The 21,545-nt window shown below is 40.9% G+C and overlaps 1 protein-coding gene across 2 annotated transcripts in view; it reads right to left on the bottom strand.

Annotated features, from left to right (window-relative positions):
- Positions 1-882: 882 nt before the first annotated feature.
- Ocrl (OCRL inositol polyphosphate-5-phosphatase) overlaps positions 883-21,545 on the bottom strand; it is a 486,659-nt gene continuing 465,996 nt past the window's right edge. For both annotated transcript variants that reach the window (XM_051178474.1, XM_051178473.1), the window contains exons 15-23: positions 16,081-16,191; positions 15,326-15,491; positions 14,865-15,100; positions 7,520-7,543; positions 4,054-4,170; positions 3,335-3,419; positions 2,685-2,812; positions 1,298-1,409; positions 883-1,090 (exon numbers count right to left, since the gene is read on the bottom strand). In XM_051178474.1, coding sequence (XP_051034431.1) covers positions 966-1,090; positions 1,298-1,409; positions 2,685-2,812; positions 3,335-3,419; positions 4,054-4,170; positions 7,520-7,543; positions 14,865-15,100; positions 15,326-15,491; positions 16,081-16,191 — 1,104 coding nt within the window. In that variant the 3' untranslated portion in view covers positions 883-965. The remainder of the gene's footprint in view (positions 1,091-1,297; positions 1,410-2,684; positions 2,813-3,334; positions 3,420-4,053; positions 4,171-7,519; positions 7,544-14,864; positions 15,101-15,325; positions 15,492-16,080; positions 16,192-21,545) is intronic.

The raw sequence follows: 21,545 nt of genomic DNA, 5'->3' as shown, positions 1-21,545 counted from the left end.
GTCCATGGGGCCTCACTTGAGGTGCACAGACTCCCTTTTTTGACTTCGATGCAAACATTATTCTGGAAGTGGGTTTCTAGTGGGAAATGGGTTCCCTAACACTCTGGATTACTCCTCATGTCAAGTGTGGATACTAAGAGGTAATGGGGAGTAGGAAACAGGAGCTGTCATGCGTGGATATTTTCACTCCTGAAATACTCACAGTGCTTTCCTCACATCAGTGGGTTGCCATCTCTGTAGTCCATAAAATTATGTAACTAAACATGATCTCAGACAAGGGAATATGGATCCACCAAGTGTGGATCCACAAGAAGACCAATGTTACAGTGACACATAGACATCCTTGTAGTAGAAATGCACAAATGCATGTAACAATCACGTGGAGACAGTGAGCTTCACTGTTGAGGATGCCTGCGGAGTCACTAGTCTCCTCCAGGGTTCCTTCAAAGTGATGGCATGAATCGAGGAAGAGTGCAAAGTAGTGACATGGGGAGAAGGTGGCTCCAAAGTGCATTGTAAAAGGACTACAGACAAGTCTGAGTTACAGCAAGTAGTGCTTGTAGGCCTAGAATGGCAATGCCTCGCAATCTAGGCCTGGGGTAATAAAGATTCTTATGATGACTGGGAAGCAGGGTAGAAAAGATACCCCTAGGTAAAGGAGTGTAAATACAGACCTCTTTGCTTACCAAAGAGTAAACACAAAAACACCAAAATATGGTAACTTTGGCTTGGCAATATATGTCTAAAAGGATTTTGCTGTGTAGGATATTATGAGGAGGGATTAAGAAACTCTTCCCTTTGTACTATTAACAGAACGTTAAGGTCCTGCAGGAGACCCTTTGTGTGTGTGTGTGTGTGTGTGTGTGTGTGTGTGTGTGTGTGTGTGTGTCATGACTTTTTCAAATATTCCTGAAATACTTGGAGCCCAAGATTTTCTTTTTCTAGAATCTTAGATAAGGAAAGACTTAGTCTTCCTCGCTCCCTAGCAGGAAGCCCAGAAGGAACTGGATGGCACGCTGGCGGTCACTTGGAGTCTGTCTTGCCATGAGGTTTGGTGGAGGTCTTAGGAGAAGGCTAGTGAAGAGAGTAGCTGGAGGGTATGAGAAAGAAAAGGAGAAACCCACTGTCAGACATGACCTAAGCAAAACCTCAAGGATTGGGGTGCAGGCAACAATCACAGTAGTTGGGAAATGACTGCCATGTTCCCGAACGTCAACTACGGTATACATTATGCACAACGCATATAGATTATTCTTAGCAAACATTCCATGCCAACTTTCTCATGAAGTATTCTTACCGATCATGTTGGCGCTGACATTGTTGTACTCCGAGAATTTTAGGAGTTCACGAAGGAATGCCATCAAGTAGCGGAAAACATTTCTATGGCATCTTGGAAGCTGGGAAATTACCTATTTATTGAAGAGGAGTGTTTAGTGAGGTAAAGAACTTAAAGGAAATGAGAATTTATAGCCACCATAATAATAATTTGTGACCTAACTCTTATAGGTCCCATTTGTCTGACACTACCCTCTATTACTTGCTCATGACCAGTACATTACCTGCTGAATTCTAACTCTGAAGTGAGTATGGTTTGGTTTCTCTCTATTCAATGACCAGGCCATACATGCACCTCAGAGTCACATACACAAGGTGCTTCACCACAAGGTAAGTGCTCATCTGTTTTTTTTTCCCCAACAGCAAAGGCATCTGTCAACTTGAGTAGTTTTTTCTACAATATTACTTGGCAATGATGGGTACCTCCTACCAACACCCACTAATGTGATTTTCACATAGTCTTAGCCATTGTGGACCAAAGTCTTCTCAAAATTAAAAACATATACCAAAAAGGAAAGAAAGAGGGGGAAGGAAGGAGGGAGGCAGGGAGGGAAGCAGAAAGGAAGGGAGGCAGGCAGGAGGGAAGTAGGAGAGAAGGAGGGAGGGAGAGAGAAAGGATGGAGGGGGAAGAAGAGGGAGGAGGAGGGAGGAAGAAAAAAGGGGGAAAGGAAGAAGGGACAGAGGCAGGAAGGATGGAGAGAGAAATGAAGGGGGAGGGAGGGAGGAAGGAGGTAGGAGGCAGGCAGGAGGAAGAAGGGAGGAAGTGGGAAGGAAGGGAGGGAAGGAAGGAGGGAGGGAGAAGAGAAGGGAGAGGGAGGGAGGAGAGAGGGAGGAAGGGAGAAAGAAGGAAGGAAGGGGAGGATGGAGGGAGGGAGGAAGAGGAAGAAAGGCCTCCCAACTGCTACCTACTTTTCCTGGGAATGACAGCTAGAATTGCACTTATAATTAGTTTTGCCGAATACTGCAAGGGTTCAAGTAACCACCCACTAAATTTTCTGTTAAAAGAAATAGGTCAAATAGAAAACATTTTTATATGGTAGAGAATAATAGTACCTAAAATTAAGGGTTTCAACTTTATTTACTTATAGTGTGAGATGAGAGAACTACTAGTGGGAATTGGTTCTCTCCTTTCACCACTTTGCTTCTGGCGATCAAACTCAGGTCATCAGGCTTGGTGGCAAGGACCTTTATCCATTGACCCATCCCATTGGCTCCCCCAAGGGTTTTAAACTTTTAATGATGGTGTCCTGCCACGAATAACAGACCCCGGCACATTCTATCTTACAGCTTTGTAGAACTGATAGATTCTCTCCCTGTACTGGGCATATCCTCAGGGCAGCAAAACTCACCTGTCTGCAGATGCGTGGATCATGAGCAGAATCGAGACAGCGCTGATACAGCTCATAACAGATGACCGGCTCTGGCAGGGCTTCCAGGAAAATAAGCAGTGCTTCAGCCACAGAGTGGTTACTGCCAGCTGAATGGCCTTGAGTCAAGGGAAGAGGGACCCGGAGAAAAGCCACATGGGCATCTGACTGACTCCCTTCCTCAAGCCTCCATAGGGATGGTTTTTCTCTTCTCTTTTAGGATGCACTGCTCATGACTGGGGTTCAATCATGGTCTAGGTACTCTGTAGCCAAAGAGGTACAGAATTGGCCAAAGCCCTTGGGAGTCCCTTTACTAAACCAGAGACTCTGGGAGCAAAGCAGACATAGCAATAGGGTTCACTGGATGGGAGATAAGTTAGTTGCCAGCATTTTTCTCATTCTTCTTCTTGCCCTAGTGATAGCATGTGGGTGGGGAGCACAGCAGGAATGAGCAGCTGGCAGAAGGAGAACAGTACTGGTGCTATAGATCCTAAGTCCCATGCTCACTACAAATGCTGTTACCCACTTCTTGATTCCTCTTAGTCTGACACAAAGAGACTGAAAGTTCCTGAAAGGTCTTGAGAAAATAACTGGATAGTACAGCTTTTTCAAGCCTTGGGCAGAAAGGATACGGATTGTCTCAGGAATACTGGTATCCAGACAATCGATGATCTGCTGTAACTCCTCTTGCATTCCAGGGGTTTGGAACAGGTCCTCCTACATGAAGGGAACAAGGCAAGCTGTCCCTCTACTGAAGTTCTAAAGCTTTCCCAGATAGGGCAAGGGACTAGATGGCCAGATCAGGAAGCCAGGTAGTCCACTGACCTCCGGAAAACATGGCAGAGTGTATCCTACACAATCAGACCATATCAAATGCAGACAGAATTGGATGTCAGGAAAGGAGGAAATGGCACATTTAGGATAAAACTTGGTTTCCGAGTTACACGGTCTTAGTAGGTCTGAGAACACTACCTTCAATTTGGTTAAAGAAAGTTCTTGTAGGGGATGAGTTGGGTGGGGTTAATGTTTTAGTACAGGATTGATTTAAAAGAAAACTCAGTGCTGTGTCTTGAAATCTGCTTCAATTTTAATTTACAGGGCAGCCAGAATAGGCATTGGACAGGAGTATTCAATCGTTCAGGGCAAAACGCATAATCAAGTCACGGGCATTCTCAGTTCTGGTTATACTCTGCCATCAGACTCAGCATGTGGCCTCAGGTACCTCCTTAGCTTGTATGCTTTAGAGGTCTGACAGTGCAGCCACATGGAGGTTGCTTGGGATGGGGAAGCATAATGTCCTCTAGGACTCGCACACATTCTGCAGTTTCAGGGAAGGTTTTCTCACACTTACCTGGTGGCAGGCATATCTGTATAAGTGATCTACTAGAAGCCAGATCTCCTTGGGAACCTGAAGGGGTCGCTCACTGGCACCTTCATCCAAGGGGACCATCTGCAGAAGGGATTTCTCCTAACAGATGAAAAGGGATGAAAATCAAAGGGGCCTAAGCGTAGAGATACATCTTTCAAAATCTGCTCAACTGGGTATAATGTGATCTTTGTTTCTTTCTTATGCTTTTGCATTTTTCCCCTCATAAGGGACATCCATGTTCAGAAGGCACTCAGTGATGATCTCAGTAGTTAAACAAGCTTCTTTGCAAAATGCTTCATTCAATCAGTAAGCATTTCATTGGTACTTGTGGTGTGCATCACGTCGATGCATTCCACATTTTGAAGTGAGTACCAGCATGGCAAGAATATAATATAGCCACAGTAGAGTCTACACATGACCAGTAGCTAGACCATGAAATCATAGTTGTTAGTACGGCAGCCCACAGGGCCATGTTTACAGTTAGGTTTCAGTTTATTCTACATTAACTCTCCCTTCAGGTCTCACCACAAATACTACTGGGAGCTCTCATAGTTTCTTTAATTCGATTGATTTGCTTCTGAGGAATTAAAGACAATTCTGCATATTAGATGTACAATATGAGAGCTTCAGGCTTGATCCAAGTTTCTAATCATAAGCTCCAAAATCCAAAACTAATAACCTGGAGCTAGTACCATGAAAACTCAAGGGTCTACATCCAGAAGTTATTATTAATAGCTCAGCAAAGATTTCTAGGGGCCATTATTTGTTTTACCTACCTTTCTATTGTTACAGTCTTCTGAAAGAATATAAGACATATATCAGATAAATAACTAAAGTCAATGTATAAAATACACTCATTTATCTACCACTACTCAAAAGTAAATGTTCATTTATTTTAGGTTTATAGATTCAAGCATAACACACATGAAAAATATATCCAAGGTAGGCTGAATGGCAGCTGAAGGCAGCCTTCAGAAGAACCCCAGTGGAGACAGCCATGTTCTGCTTTTACCATCCTCTTCCTTTTGTAACCTCTAAGTCATACATTATTATTGTCAACTTCCAGCTTCTTGTCTGACACTGTTCTATCTATAACCTCCAGCCATATAGCTTTAAGGGAAAGAAAAAAAAAAACCATATAACTAAGCTCATAGGGGCCACACACACTACAGCAGTGCCCCGGTGTTAACGTGGTACTTTCTTTTCCTGGGATGCCATGTCTTGATATTCATATTCTATACAGTTGCTATAACTTCTATTGGTGACTCGCCCACTGACTTCATTCTGCTTGTATATATTATATGCAGCCATCCACCTGCTATCTGAGCCCAAACACTTCTTAATGCATTCTACTAACTTTCTGGATCAAACAGAACACATGGGCAGATTCTTTAGCAGATGCCTCCAATTTTACCATATATAAATTATTCATCATTGACTCATATTTAAAAAAAATCTGACATCCAACTAAAGGTTTTTACCTGTCCGGTGGCATTAACACAACATAAGGCACTGTCTAACTGAATAGACAGAACATGGACCTGCCCTTAACAGAGAAGAGCTAAGAAGCAAAGCTGTCTCAAGCCTTAGTGGATTAAAAGGTTAATAAAATGTCAGTAGGTTATATACAGCATCTACACTCCACTTCCAAATTCATGTGTGATAATAGGAAATGTCACACTTGTAGTTCTGAAGTCTAGAAAGGGATACAATAAGTAAATGGCAAAGAATATTTATAAAAAATGTCCTGAAAGCGAGTTCCAGGACAACCTCCTAAGTAATACAGAGAAACCCTGTCTTGGAAAAAAAAAGTTCTGTACATTATTTGTGAACTCTGATGTTCAAAGGGGAACCAAGATTCTCAACACATACTCTTTGCCCTATAACCCTACACTTTGTAATCTTAATGCTAGTAGTTAAAGAATCTCCATCTTCAAAATGTATTCAATTTCATCCTATAGAAAGGTCTCTCAAGCACTCTATGAACATGCTCTGGAATATATGTTGAGCTCCTGCCCCTGTGTTTGGCAGCTCTGAGAGGATCCTGGCATCTCTAGTTGATGATGGAAGAGGCTATGAGGCACAGCAGGAGGGACACACCCCTGGACAGCCAGGAAACAGAACCCACACCTTACACTCAGGTGCTCAGAGGCACTAGGACTTTTTGTAGCATTGAATACTTTTCTGGACCTTGGGACTTGCTTGTTAGAACAGAGAAAATACCTTTCTCTGTCTAAAGATAGATGGCTTTATTAGACAATTTATGATTTAGCTCAACAATTCTACTCTAAGCTCTATTTCTTGACTATATCTGGGTAGTCTCTGAGTAATTAACCACTATTATCAAGTTCCCTAAATCACTCCTTTGTTGTGTGTATGGGCCATGTGTATATGTTGGTCAGTGGTTGACGCCAGTTGTCTTCCTCAGTCTGTTTTTTTTTTTTTTTTTTTTTTTTTTTTTTTGAGACAGGTTCTCTCACTGATTCTATTAGACCAGCTGGCTCATGAACTCCAGCGAACTACCTGGTATCTGTTCCCCAGCACTGGCATTACAGATGTGTCCTACTGTATTTAGCACTTTGGTTTACACTGGTGTTGGAAATGTGAAAATGGGCCCTCATAGTTGCAATGACAACAAGTACTTTATTGAATGGGCCATTTCCACAGCTTGTACACCACTATTAATGCAACCAGAATAACAATTTTTGGTTTTACTATCATTGGAAGTAGGGGTAGCTAAACAGTACCCTCCAACTCATGAGTTTACAGATAAGATCTATCAAGATAAATCTGGGCTGGAGATGTAGCTGCATGGTACAGCACTTTTCTGGGAATTAAAAAATGCCAATGTGGCCAAGGTACAGCTCAGTGGTAGTGCATTTGTCTAGCATGTGTAAGGCACTAGGTTTCATCTCTTGCAACACACACACACACAAGCACACACTCACACACGCACACACTCACACATTCACACACTCTCACACGCATACACTGGTAGCTAGAGATGGAGCTCAGTTGGTAGAATGCTTGTCTATCATCTTTTGTAAGGCCCAAGTTTGATTTTTCAGGACTTCCTAGAACCAGGAGTGCTGTAATTCTAGCACCAGGGAGGTGGAGGCAGAAAGATAAAAAATAAAGGTCATTCTTGCTACATAGTGAGTTTGAGGCTAGCCTGCAATACACAAGACCCTGCCCCCCCAAAAAAACTGTATCCTTGAGATTTATTTCTTTTACATACAGAGTATCAACGACTAGTCAAATAGATAAGAATGTTCCTGTATTTTGAGCATACTTCAAGACACCTGGCAGGACAACAGGGCTTATCAGGGAATTCTCACCGAGTCAGAGGCCTTTCATATGAGAATGCTTAAGGACAAGTTCCAGGTACCACAGTTAAGTGTTAATCAAGCACAGGGAAACCTTCATTACCACCAATGGATTGAATTACCTTTTCTAGGAAGCTGTCTTCTTCCTGAGAGCAGAGCAGGAGAAAAGTCATTGGCAGATAGACAATGATCAGCGTTAATTCACAGAATTAGAAACAGCTTGGTATTAATTAGATCTTGCTAGCTTGCTAGACACATAGGATTTTAAAAGCTTCGAATCCTTCAAATGATGAACACTGAAAACAGAACATTCTCCACCTGCAAAATTCTTTGTCATGCATAGTGTATTATTATACAGTTCGCTGAGATTATTACTCAAAACCATCCTTCAGTAGGCCTTTACTTTTGTGCCTGAGGATCCAGTCAAGCCTGGTGCTGTCTCCCTGTTGACCTACTATCATGGGCAGTTCTTACCTCATCCTAATGCTGCTTCGATGGACGGACTTGGCTACAGTCCTGAGAGTGGACACTCAGAAGCAGGGCTAAGCTACCCCTTTCTATTGCTGTTCTCATCCAGCTAGTCCCCAGAATCTCCAAGAGCCTCCAAGAGATCTTTCCCTTTCCTGGTACCCACCCACAGTCTTGAAGGCCTACAGCCTTGCCAGACTTGAAGGTCATACTGAAATGTAAATGGATGTTATCTCAGAGCTTTGTAGATCAGGCTATCCATCAGTTTGTCTATTTTCCTAGTGGCCATGAAAGACAAAGAAGCAGCAGGGGAAACAGACCTTGTTTTCTTCCTTGTTATTTCTGCAGTCAGTACAACCCAGTGAGGGTGATAGCACCAGCAATGATCACCACCACCTGAGGAATATCTACCATGTACCAGCAGCCGTGCAAAGGGTTTGTATATGATGTCACTTTATCTGCGCATCGGGGTGAAACAGTATTCCCTTTTTACAGATGAAGAAACTGAGGCTTTGAGACGTTAAATTATTTGCCCAAGGTCACACATAGATAATAAGTGACAGAATCAGGATTGGAGCCCAGGTCTGACTAACCACATTCATTATCACCATACTTATGTAGACAACTCAGAGGCAGGGAAAAGCTGTGAGAGTACTTCTATAATCAGCTACGAATAGTGAGAAAATGCTGTTCCCAAGACAGCATGGTTAATGCAGAGTCTTGGTACTGATGTTAGACACGCCTTGGTACAAATCTTCTTTCTGCCTCCTACTGATTCTTCAGGCAATTTGCCAGACTTCATACTGTCTCAGCGCCTTCATCTCTGAAGCAGGTAAAATATTTTCCTCATAGGGACAGTGAAGCAATGTAAAGGTAGGAGGGGGGTTCACTGCCCCAGAGACACTCAACAGGGTCCCTCCCAATCCCACTAAAGACCACTGAGAAAATCAAGTATAAATGACATCTCAGGTCTGGTAGGTCTGTGGAGAAATCCAAGTCTTCCTGTCAGAGAAGCAAGGACTCCTGGAGTGGGAATGAGTGTGTATTCCCCGACATTCCAAGTGATAATCCTGAACCTATTTTCCTGAGTTGTTGCTACACTGGCAACTAGGGCTTTTAGTATTGTTGCATACATTATGAATTAAACACCATGTGCAATAGTTAGAGTCCTAGTAATAATACTGATAAAATACACACTGTTCTATCATTATCATATGTCTATAGGTAAAGCTGATTCTGAGTGCCAGCCATCTAACTTAACAAATGTTAGTCCTCTACCATTTAATTACATTTGGAAACACTTGTTAACAAATCTGACAGACTTTACATTTGTCTTCTGATGAACACATGACATGTGATATACTGAGCAAAATGATGCAGGGATTGTGTCAATCTAGGCCCTGAAAGAAGTGTCCTTTGAGTGGTGACCAGTACAAAGGGCTATGCTAAATACCTTCTAAGGAGGGCAGTGATAAATAAGGACACAGAGAGGAGAAAGACGTGGTCGGTCTCTGACCCCGGTTTCCAATTGCGTCTGGGTGCTCCTTAGTCTCAGAATCTACAACCTGATATTCTTAGAATGCACATGTACAAGTTCTCAATACATGGCTACCTGTTCTTAAAAACAAAATGAAAAACACCACAGGATTTTTTTTTTTGTCAGCTGGTGTTGGAACCCAGAGGTGTGTGCATAAAGGGCAAACTTTCTACCACAGAGCCACATCTAAGTCCTTAATTCACAGCATTTGGAGGAAGGGATATAACAAGTGGAAGTAATCCTGGTACAGTGCTGCAGGCCTGTTATGACAGTTCGTCAGGAAGTTCATATGGACATAGGAGTTCAGAGCCAGTCTGGACAACATAGCAAGATCCATGCTCTCAGAAAAGGTGGAAGAGGCAGAAAGGAAAAACTGCACAGGAGAGTGAAATGCAGGGGGACTAAGAAGAACTTACTCATCTTGTTTGGGGTGGGGGAAGCTAACTAGACAACGTTGGGAAAAATCTTAAGAAACAAACGGTGACACTGAATGACAACTTAATGAATTTAGATTGTCTGCAACAGGCACGGGGGAGCCACTCACTACAGACATCACCCCCATCAGAGCAGTATTACAGAAAGTCCAATCTGGCAGGCCCGGATGGGCAAACATGGAGTGCAGAAACAAAAGGAAACATTATGGTTATCAACATAGGTCAAGAGGGAGAAAAGAAACACCTTAAAACTAATATGGGGGCCAGGCAGTGGTGGTGCACCTTTCAGTCCCAGCACATGGGAGCAGAGGCTGATCGATCTCTGTGCGTTCAAGGCCAGCCTGGTCTACAGAGCTAGTTTCAGGACAGGCAAGGCTACACGGAGAAATTCTGTCTTAAATAGCCAAACAAATCATATATACAAATGAAAAGTAATATGGGGGCCCATGAAAGAGCTCATGAGGTAATGGTGTTAGCCACCAAGCTTGATGACTGAAGTTAAATCTCTGAAACTCACATGGTAGAAGAAAAGAACCAATCCACAAACATGTCGTCTGACCTCTACAAGTGTGCCTTGGTGTGACTGCATGAGCTAAATCACCCCTCATTGGCATTTTCTCCACCCATCTTTCATCTTTTTTGTGTTTGTACTACCAAAATCTCTAACCAGTTCTGGCACATAAAGTCTGGCCTCCTTTCCATTAGTTCATACTATATGCAAAACCAGAAGGTGGTTCCTTCTAATATGTCAATTTACAACCTTGTATTCATCTCCAGAGTCTTCTGAATGTTTTAGACAATCTCTGGCTCAAGCATAAGTGTATCTCTTTATTTGAGACCATTGCCTGTCCTATACTACAGGACTAGTTTCAGGCAGCATAATCTGAACCCTCACCCTTCCCAGGGAAATCTTATAATTTCCCACTCATAGTCACCTTTCTCTTACTTTGCATCTTTTATTCAAGGTACCCCTTACTTCTAGAAGAGTCTACTCAGCCTGTACTTAAATATGTTTGTTTCTTAAGTACACTGATTTGACTGGAAAAAAATGTCTATGATCAACTACTACTAATATACTTTATTCATATGTACTGAACATATTTCTAGATCATGTTAATGTTATAAGCATCAAATATCCATTAAGACAAAAACAAGCTGATTCTGAGATTGATTTTTACAGAGAATGCCTGGTGAATCGATAAGTTTTAATAGCACACACGGGCTTGAGTAACTATGTAGGAAAGGAATCTACTGTGAATACAAATTACAATCTCCATCAAATTCATTTTAAATCATTTCCCAAAATGTTGACTTAACCAAATTCAGTGAACAGTCATAAGTAAAGATCACTAATGTTCAAATGATCTTGAACAAAACTTTCTATTAACCATGACTTAGGATTTAGCCATATTTTGCATGCAAGTATACTTTCATGATCACTAAATTACAGAAACTCACATAATCTCCATACTACTTTACAACTAGCATGTAACAAATATTGGTAATTATGTGCTAGTTAACCTGCTAGTTAATAAATCAGAAAAATGGATCTTTGTTCTGAAAAAGAATAGAAATAATTACAACAGCAAATAATTCTCATCTGTTCCCTCTTAACCTAATTCCAATTACCCTAGGAGTTGTAGAGTCTATTATTAAAAATGATTGAAAGAACTAAAAGATTCATGCCAGTTATCTCATTTTGCATTTGGCAGGAATCAAATGTAACATAAGACTCTTCCTGAACCAGTACATGGAGACAAAGAACATGCACTGAACTAATTTCTGGCTTCACTATGCATTTATAGCATACAATACAATAGAGGACATGTACAAGTACTAAGGGCACTGTTTCATGGGGTTTGAAATATTCCATTGAGTCCTGAAAAAGCTTGAGTGAACATGAGACCTAAAGAAGTATTTCAGTGTCAAAACAGGCAGAAAGGTGTTCAGAAAGGGAAGTGGTTATTTTTAATTCCTGTTTACTGCCTCACAACAAGATGGATAACTTTCATATTGATGAAACACAGTAATTTAATAACACTGAAATGCAATAAACCATGCAAAGAATGACAACCCTAAAGCCTACAAAATAAGAACTTTCAAAAAGAACAACTGATGACCATGCATGTATAATTTAATAAAAAGTCATTATGGAATTACAAATGACCAAGGCTCTGTTTCTTTAACTCTGAGTCAGTTATGTCCTAAAGAGCACAGAGCCACCGATTCCTCTAAATGATTTTGTCTACTGTTTATTGATCGATGTAGTCAAATTGCTTGATAATATATTTTATATGCAGTAAGATCTTTTAAAGCTGGTTGAGCTTCCTAGTCACTCCCAGAATAAGGAAAAATTATGATTGGGGTACTTTAAAATACTGCCACCAACTTTGATAAAAATAAGCCATGGTCTAGTTGATAGGAAATCAAAAGTAAAGAGAGGGTATATAAGGATAAGTTAAACAAATACCAAGAAGAAATGGCCAAATTTAGGAAATAATAGAGCCTTGCCTGTGCAACTCAATTAGACTGGTAAAAAGCAAATGACAATAAAGAAAAAAAAAATGGAGAATTGCTCTACTATGAAAGGTACTACAGAATCCTTAGCATATATATGAATATATGTGTATATACATACATATGTGTATATTCATATACGTACACACATATGCTATACTGCATGAACCAAGATTGCATTTTGGATTTTAAAACCCTATAAAAGACATTACTAGAACAAGTGGAAAACTATGAATATAAACTCAGGATGTTAGATGGTATTGTGGATTATTGTTAGTTTTCTGCAGTGCAATAATAGTGTTGTGTGTATGTAAGTTTGTCCTTTTTCTTAAGAGAGACAGGCTGAGACTGTGTTGACCCCTCATGGGAGCCCTCTTACCCATGAAGAGGAGTGGACTGGGGGTGGGAGGAGGGGAAGCGAGGGGGGTGGGAGGAGGGGAAGCGAGGGGGGTGGGAGGAGGGGAAGCGAGGGGGGTGGGAGGAGGGGTGGGAAAAGTACAACTGTAGTTGGAATGTAAAATGAAATAAAAAACATTTAAAAAATAGAAAAAAAGATACAGGCTGAATTAATGTCAAGTTGATATATTGCCACTTAATTTTTAATGGGGCAGAAAAGTGTGTGTGTGCACGTGTGCACATGCATGTGTACGGCATGTGGGAGGGTATTTTTATAGACTTTTTGTCTCATATTGCTTTGTTTGGGCATTTTTTTTTTTATCCTACAAGTCTTTTTACATGTTTCCCCATCTTGTGTTTTTATAGTTTTTGTTTTCGTGTGTGTGTGTGTGTTTATAGTTTTTGTTTTCGTGTGTGTGTGTGTGTGTGTGTGTGTGTGTTTCTTGTGTTTTTTTTCCCTAGGGTTTCTTTCTTTCTTTCTTTCTTTTCTTTTTTTTTTTTTTTTTTTTTGCCTCTTTGTTTGCTTTCTAAAGTCAGAGAAAGAAAAGGGTGTGGAGTTGGTTGGTGGGGAGGGAAGGATCTGGGAGGAGTTGGGGGAGGGGAACTATATTGTATAATTTTTTTTTCAATACAGAAAGGGAATATGGTGCTAGACAAAAAGCAATTACAAGAAACACCAGACTGGCAGGATATGAATTTCTGTAGAAAATGGTTTTCTTTCAAAAACAGGTAGGGAAAACCTTCCATCATGAGAGCTCTATGGAAACAAATACAATTCCCGTGCTGTAATTTGCTATCTGAGTCACAGGTGCAACAATTCCATGGCAACGGCACAGATACAAGGCAGCAGGCTGCCGTTGCTGCCGCTGCTGCTGCTGCTGCCGCTGATGATGATGATGCTCTTCTAACCCTTCCCTGCTGGATGATACAATCATTAGCTCTGCTCAGGCCTAAGCTCCAATGTGATTTTATACACATGATAACATTTAGCTCTTCATTATATTCGGTAAAAAAAAAAGCTAAGAATAAACTTGTAGTGCCAACCTGTACACAAATCCAACAATAGTTTCATCTATCAGAAAGGTTTTTTAATAGAGTGAACTTGCTATTAAATCACATTTTTACTGAAAATAATATACTTTTTCCTCTTATGAATGTAGATATTATATACAATAACTTGGCTTGGCAAGGGCAGGAAATAATTGTCTTTTCCTTTCCTGAGTCACATTAAGTGAAAAAGCCCCAGCGTGCATTACATCCATCCATGGACTGAGTTTGCATCTCAGTTGGCAGAGTGCCTGCCGAGCATGCATGAAGCCCTGCCTTTGATCCCCAACACTGCAACACTGCATAAACCAGACATGTGGTGTATACCTGTGATCCCACACTGGGGAGGTGGAGACAGGAAGATCAGAAGTTTAAAGTCATTCTCAGTTGAACAGGAAACTCAAGTCCAGCCTGGGCTACCAAAGAAAAAAGCTTCTGGAATGTTAGTAAAATGCAGATTCATAGGCTCCATATTTTAAGATTTGGTTACTAGTTGTGAATGGGGATAGGGACCTCCAACTTGTAGTAAGCACCCCTATAGACTATGGTGCAAGTTCTGTAAGTTTTCATTACAGCCCTCGTTCTCATCAGCAGCAAAGGTGATATAATGTATGGAGGGATAGTGGAGCGGAAGCTGGAAAATCTGGGGGGTAGACTGTCACTACCTTATTTGACTATGGGCAACTGAATGCCTCTGGGCCTCAGTTTTCTTGTAATCATAATGAGGATAAGACTGCATGTTGCACTTGCCACACCTAGCATTCATGCCAATTTATGTGAAAGAGTGTGACAAGCTTGAGCTTAACAAGCATGATATCTTTGAGAGAGCCTTTAATCTTATTTTGGAAGTATATTATCTAATATAACAACAAGAGTTAATGACCGATTAGCCTCTTCTCTTCCCTCTTAAGCTAACTTAATTAAAGTAGTGCTAAGATAAAGTGACATTCTTCTGTATCATTTTTCAGTTCCCCTGATCCCAGAAGAAGAGAGAGAAGGCATAGGAATAAGGGGGATAAAAGTGCAAATTAAATATGAAGACAGTTTATGTTTTAGGATGCTTCTCACCAAGTCTATGAGTTTGGTGACAGGAACTTCTCGGATTGGTCTTTTCATTCGACACAAAGCCTCTAAGGATGTTCCAAAGCAGCTTGGAAGGTAATTTCCACTGATGGTCAAGAAGTAATCTTTGCCTCTGGCCAAATGAAGGACAAGAATATCTTCAATCTTATCTTCACCAGAGTTCAGGATGGTTACAGAGTCTTTGCTGACGTATACATCAAGAGAAATGTCCACTGTCTCATCTGAAATGAAAGAGATGGTGCATTGTAGCACAGAGCTTTCCAGTTGAAAATCAATGGTCCTCAAAAATGAAAACAAGAACAAAACAACAACAGGGAAGAGATGGGACACAAAGAGGTATCACTAATATAAAGACAGCAAAATGAGAGACAAGTGGTTAGAGGACGAGAAGTTAAGCCAAGGTGGTAAGCAAGGCAAGCAGAGGCAATGGTAAAGGGAAAACTCACTTGGCTCCAAGTAGCCCTCAAAAGGTTCAGCTCGAAGCCATGGCTTGCAGTATTGGCTGTCATTAAGTTTAGGGATGAAAGAAAAATGGCAGGGAACCTGTCCATTGTTGCTGATCTGGAACTTCTCCTTTTGCAGCTGTCGAAACTTCACATTCTCAAACATAAACTGGGAAATAACAGACAGACACAACCATGCATCACTAGTAGGGGAAGTAAGTTGGATTATTCATAGACAATATGAATCAAGAATAAGGTAATTATTAATCAGATGTGTATCACATGTATTCACAGACTGAGACAACTTCCTAGCATTGACTTTGATACATTACTTAGATAACACCAGCAAAGAGTGTGTTAGGTAACTTTTGACCCTGTTCAAGGCTACTCTGATTATTCCAGGGATCTTGAGATGAACATGATCATGGTCTAGGGTGCTCATTCTGTGACTAGGCTCTGTTCCCTCAGACACATGAACTGAGTGCCAAACAAGAGTAACTGATATGAGGGCTTCCAAGCTGCTAGGTGCTAAGAGTTTATCGTGTATGAATTCATGTGATCCAGAAAAGGGAGCTGCATCTCTGAGAGGGTAAGACACGTCATGTGCTCCCCCATCTACTCAACTGCAAAGCTGACACCAAAACAGAGACAGTCTGATGACAGTGGAGATGTTAGCCTGATGCCCTTTTAAGTGACACAGTTTCCTTTGTGTTAACTAATAATGGACAGTAGGTAGGAAGCTGTGTAGTTTTGCTTACCTCTCTCCTACTAAGTTCTAACGAAGGAAGGAAGTCATTTTCCATTCTGTCCATAATGCGTACAATATCTTCAAAGACCTTCCGATACCTCCGTTCATCGACAACCTTCACCTAACAGGGAAGAAGGGTACCGTTTTCAGCTCCATATGCTCCTTGTTCATCCCCATCAGAGAGTATCTAAAAATTTCAAACTGGGCATTATAGTAACACCCCTATAATTACACTGTAGTACAATCAACAACCCCCAAAACTGTAATATTGGCTTCACCTATAACTTTCACCTCAAAGGAAATAGATCTTTATTTAGTCTTATGCAATCTCAACTTCTCTAAGAGTCTTTCATAAAGTTTAAAAGTTACTAAAACAAACTAAATTAATAAGCACTAGAAAAACACACTTTAAGGGAAAGATAAAGTCAACTGGCTAAATTTCTGGAAAAGTGCAAGCTCTAAGATGCTTGATAATAGGACCTATCTGGGAAGGACTTTCCCTTGCTCCATTGTTAATTATCTGACACAGGAGAAAATGAGATAATTGTAGTAAAAATGATTTCTTACACTGTGTAAAATGACAATGTTAAAGTCCATCCACTGCTAATTTTAAAAAGCATAAAGTAGAGAAACTGTAGAAAATATGATTAAAGCATTTACATCCATTAGTTGCTATGCACATTGGCAGGAATCACATAATTGCTCAGATTACATAACAGGAAAGGTATGGTGTTAGTAAATGGAGCCCGTGACCATTTTAGAAAAAGGTCACCACAAAATGTTCTGGAGTAAAAGCATGACAACAGACAAGTCATTTGGACTAATGGCTCATGAAAGTTTCTAGGTGACACAGCACTTCCAACTTCCTGATATAGCTGTATTTTTTTAGATATTAAAACTTCATACAAACTAATGTTATCATTTAGCATAAGTAATGTAACATCATTGTTATATATAAGACATCGGTTTCCTTTCTACATAAAGTATAAAATTTCACAAAAATCCATGTTAAAAAAGATCCGTGTAACAGCAAAGGTCCTGAGGCAGATGTGGAAAACAGCTGAGCTAAATAGACTAGGGAGGTTTTTAAAATTTATTTTATATTTATTTCTTATTTTACATATCAATCCCAGTTCCCTCTCCCTCCCATCCTCCCAACCAGCCCCATTCCCCAGGAGGGTGAGGCCTTCCATGAGGGGTCATCTAAATATGTCAAGTCATTTGGAATAGGGACTAGGACTTCTCTCCTGTCTCTAGGTTAAGGGGGTATCCCTCCATGGGGGATGTGTCGACAAGGTCCTTTTGTGCACCTGGAATACATCCTGGTTCCTCTGTCAGAGATCCCTTAGACTGCCCAGACCTTCTAACTGAGACCCATGTTCAGGGGGTGTGAGTCAGTCCCATGCTGGATTCCCATCTATCTGTCTGGGGGCCCATTAGCTCCTCTTTGTTCAGGTCAGCTGTCTGTGGATTTCTGCAACCTGGTCTTGTCCTCCCTCTCTGCATCTGGATTCCAGTTTGACTCAGTGTTTAGCTGTGGGTATCTGCTTCTGTTTCCACAAGCTAGTAGATGAGGGCTCGTGTTCATCAATTTGTGACTGGGTTACCTCACTCAGGATGGTTTCATCTAGTTCCAACCATGTGCCTTTGTAGGGAGTTGTGTTTTAAAACACACTGGAGCCATAACTTAGAGAACTGAGGGTTGATCACTTTAGCCCCACAGTATGTAAACAGTAGGTAAAGAGGAATCTTAAATTCTTACAAAATTTTGTAACTTTTCCTTTCTGAAAAAATATTTTTAGAATGTTCAAGGCCACAGAAGTAAGGAATATTCTGAGAGCTGAGCAGTTCACTTAACTGGCTCCCTGGCAAGATCTAGACTACTACGTGAATCCCATCAGAAAGACGAGGTAAGCAAAAGACTCAACGTAGCTGAGGTGTAAAATCACAGGCACCTGGGTCTATTCATCACAGTTTTGAGAAATAGGCTTCATGGGTTCATCTCTCTTCTTTTTAAAGAGTTCTCTAGACAATGGGTACTCCTACTAAAATCAGAGAGCCAGTGCAACAAATCCCAGAGCCCATGAAGGGTAGAATTGTGTCTCAGAAGAGCTTCATCTCAGACAGTCCACTGCCAATCTTTAGAAACAACAGAACACTTAGCTCCTTTGCTAAAAGTCACTGTTGCCAGTGTTGGGGCATGAATGTGTAATGTAGTTTTTTGTGTGAAATGTAGTTTTTAAAGTCTCTAATTATAGCTATCCCAAGGCTCTGAAGTACGAAGTAGTTACTCAATAAAAGCAAACCTTTTCTCAGCAGAGAAACACTACTTAATGGTGCATCCAAGATAATAGAGGATGGTGTGAAGAATCTTACCATGCGATACATTCATTTCAGAAAGGGAAATTCCCATCAAATTCGGAATTCAGTATGCAAGGAAATGAGCTAGATCTTAACATAATGACTTATAAAGAGATAATACAATAAATCACAAGTACATTTTGGATCAGCACATAGTATGAGGCCATTTACAATATACACACATACACACAAAACTATTAATAAGAAAGACATGTGCAGATGTCTAGCATGGATATAGTGCATTTCCATCATCACAGAAAGCGCCAATGATGACACACATCTAGAAAGACAAACAATCATACTGATGTTAGCCTGGCTAGGAAGTAGGAATTTAGGAAACGTCTGAAGTGGGAGATGACAGTTACTAAAGAATCTCAGCTTTCTGTGTAAATTCTGCTTAGATCTCTATTTTAGAGAAAAAGCAATATTAGTTTTCTTATTTGTGTGTATGTGTGTGCATGTGCTATGACACACATGTGGAGGTCAGAGGACTACTGCTACAAGTTGGCTGATTCTCTTTCCACCATGTGGATCCCAGGGATCAAATTCAGGTCATTAGGCCTGGTGACAGGTGCCTTTACCCACTGAGCCACCTTGTCATCCCCACAAAGAGCTCATTTAAAGTGCCGTACCATTTAAAGTCAGAAACATAGAACTCTATCAAAGATATACAAAAATATAAAGATCCCTTGTAAATTTAAAAATATCTAAGTGGGAGTTTAGGATTGATGTGCAGTATGAAAAATGTTCCAAGTTTCTGAAGTCAAACACAACAAATATTCAAGCATGGCTGACTAAACCAAGGAGGCCAATGTTTAAGAAGTAATGCCTTCTTTAAACCAACTGGGGGATTCAAATGAGGAAAAGAGGCTGTCCTGGATGTACAAACAGGAATTCAATGGGTTAAAAGTAGCTTCTGAAGGCACGTCTACTCAGTACATTAAGACCACAGATGTAGGAGATAAAGATTTGAATCTTAGCTCTCTTTCTAGTTGAATACTCTCAAGGAAGTCATTTCTTAATCTACACTCCCCCTCTCAGGCACGAACACGGGTTACTACAGACTGGTGCTGCAAAGTGGGGCTACTACAGATTGGCATAGCCACATGGGCCTGAGCACAGGCGACAGAGTGATGGATGCAGCAAATGGACACCACAGGTGAGAAGTGGGAAGTGAATGCTCGGATAAAAGTGAAGTGAAATGCAGTAAAAATGTATATAATTGCACATATGAGACAGAAAAGTATCAGTCAGATGATTGTATATTTACTTGGCTATATTTTAAGATCCAGGAGAACTAGAGTAAAGCAGAAGCAAGTATAGACCTCTTTAGACTTTTTAAATTCTGTAAGTAACCCTCCTCGTTGTATAAGTCACTGCTGCATGTGTCTCACAGCTGCACTGGGGCTCGGGGAAGCAAAGGTGCTACTGTCATGCACTCTAGGTCAGCAGGACCTCTGGGTGCCCTGGTCTTGGAACTGCTACAAGAGTTAACTTTGCAAGCAGCCACAGTCACAGATGACCTGCAGTGGGCCCACCCAGGCACAGAGGACAAAGGTGAGCAGAGTCCACTGGGTCCCCTGGTCCCTGGAAGGAAGGCTGAGCCTCAAAGCCAGCAGCCTTGGGGGCTGCTGCTATGGCCACTGATAATTAATGCAGCCAGTTGGAAACTACTTTAGGACCTTTTAGAAAGGAAGCAGATATGTCTGATTATATGAGAATTTATTCGTATTTTGGACTCTCATACACTCAAGGGTTAGCTATAGCTGCTGTATTACAAGGGGTTTCAGTTAAGGATGTTTTATTCCAACAAACCAATTATGGAAAAGGGCTGAAACATGTATGTACCTGTATGGTCTGGCCACACATGGGTGATTCTGAATGTCTGAATCCTAACAGAGAGACCTCCTTGAAATTGTTTTGAATGTAGTCAGAGGGCACAAGGTCAGACAGTGTCTTAACAGGAAAGTTTGGTGAGCTGCACCTCCCACAACTGGCCACCAAAGCCAGTTGGTGGGAAATGGCCAAAGCCAACATGGCTGGAGAGCCCAAGGATCCTGTATGGATGGTTCAATAGCCTTTAGCAGAGGAGAGGATACAGAAATGCCTTCAAGTCATTCTTCTTTAAATGAGGACTTGGGGTGGGGGTGAGGACAGAGAGATGGTTCAGGGATCACAAACACTGGCTGCTCTTCCAGAGGACCCAAGTTCAATTCCTATCACCCACATGACAGCTAAAAACTGTCTATAACTCCAGTTCCAGGGGATCTGATACCCTCACACACACATACAATACACCAGTGCATATAAAATAATAACAAATAAATCATCAATAAAAGAGGACTCAGGGTAAGAGTCACCATAGGACACATGGGTAACACCTAAGTCAGCAGTCCCTGAAAATGACATAAACTAAAATAATCTGTCCCACTATGCCTTTTGCATATTTGAACTCATTAACCCTTATGAGTAGGTCTCATTACCAGCATATTTTGTAGAGTAGACTGACATATAAGGATGTCAAATAAATTGCCCATAGTCTCCACCATTACAAAGTGGTTGACTTGGAATGCAAAACCAAGTAGTATAGTACCCAGTTCATTCTAGTGAGAATCACACTAGTTACATCCTGACAGGTTACAAGACCACATATGCAGAAAATCTACAAGAAATTATCAAGATATAAATCAGCAAGCTTATGAAATAATTTGCACGCTTACAACAACAGCTTTAAAAAAAGGGAGAAATGCATTCACAATAGAGGCAAAACATTAAATAACTGGTTATAAATTCAGCCAAGAATGCAACCAAGTACAAAACAATATAATACCTATTCTGTTTGAGGAGAGGAAGATGCTACTTTACTATACAGGATCTATCTCTTAATGAGTAGATCTGGTCCTAGCGGCCTACATGGCATAAAGTACCTGTAAATCAGTAAAAAGACTGAACCATGAAGAGATCTAAGGATAGAGTTTAGGAGGGTTGATGGGGTGCTAGCCACTCAACCCTGCAAATGATTACTTGTTTAGAGAACATTTGTGGCATGCTGGATTACGAACCCACTCTATATCTACATAATGTTTGGGAAATAGCTACTTAACACATAAACAA

Source organism: Phodopus roborovskii, unplaced genomic scaffold, assembly GCF_943737965.1.
Source record: "Phodopus roborovskii unplaced genomic scaffold, PHOROB, whole genome shotgun sequence".
NCBI lineage: Eukaryota > Metazoa > Chordata > Mammalia > Rodentia > Cricetidae > Phodopus > Phodopus roborovskii.
This window is presented reverse-complemented; position numbering and strand designations above follow the sequence as displayed.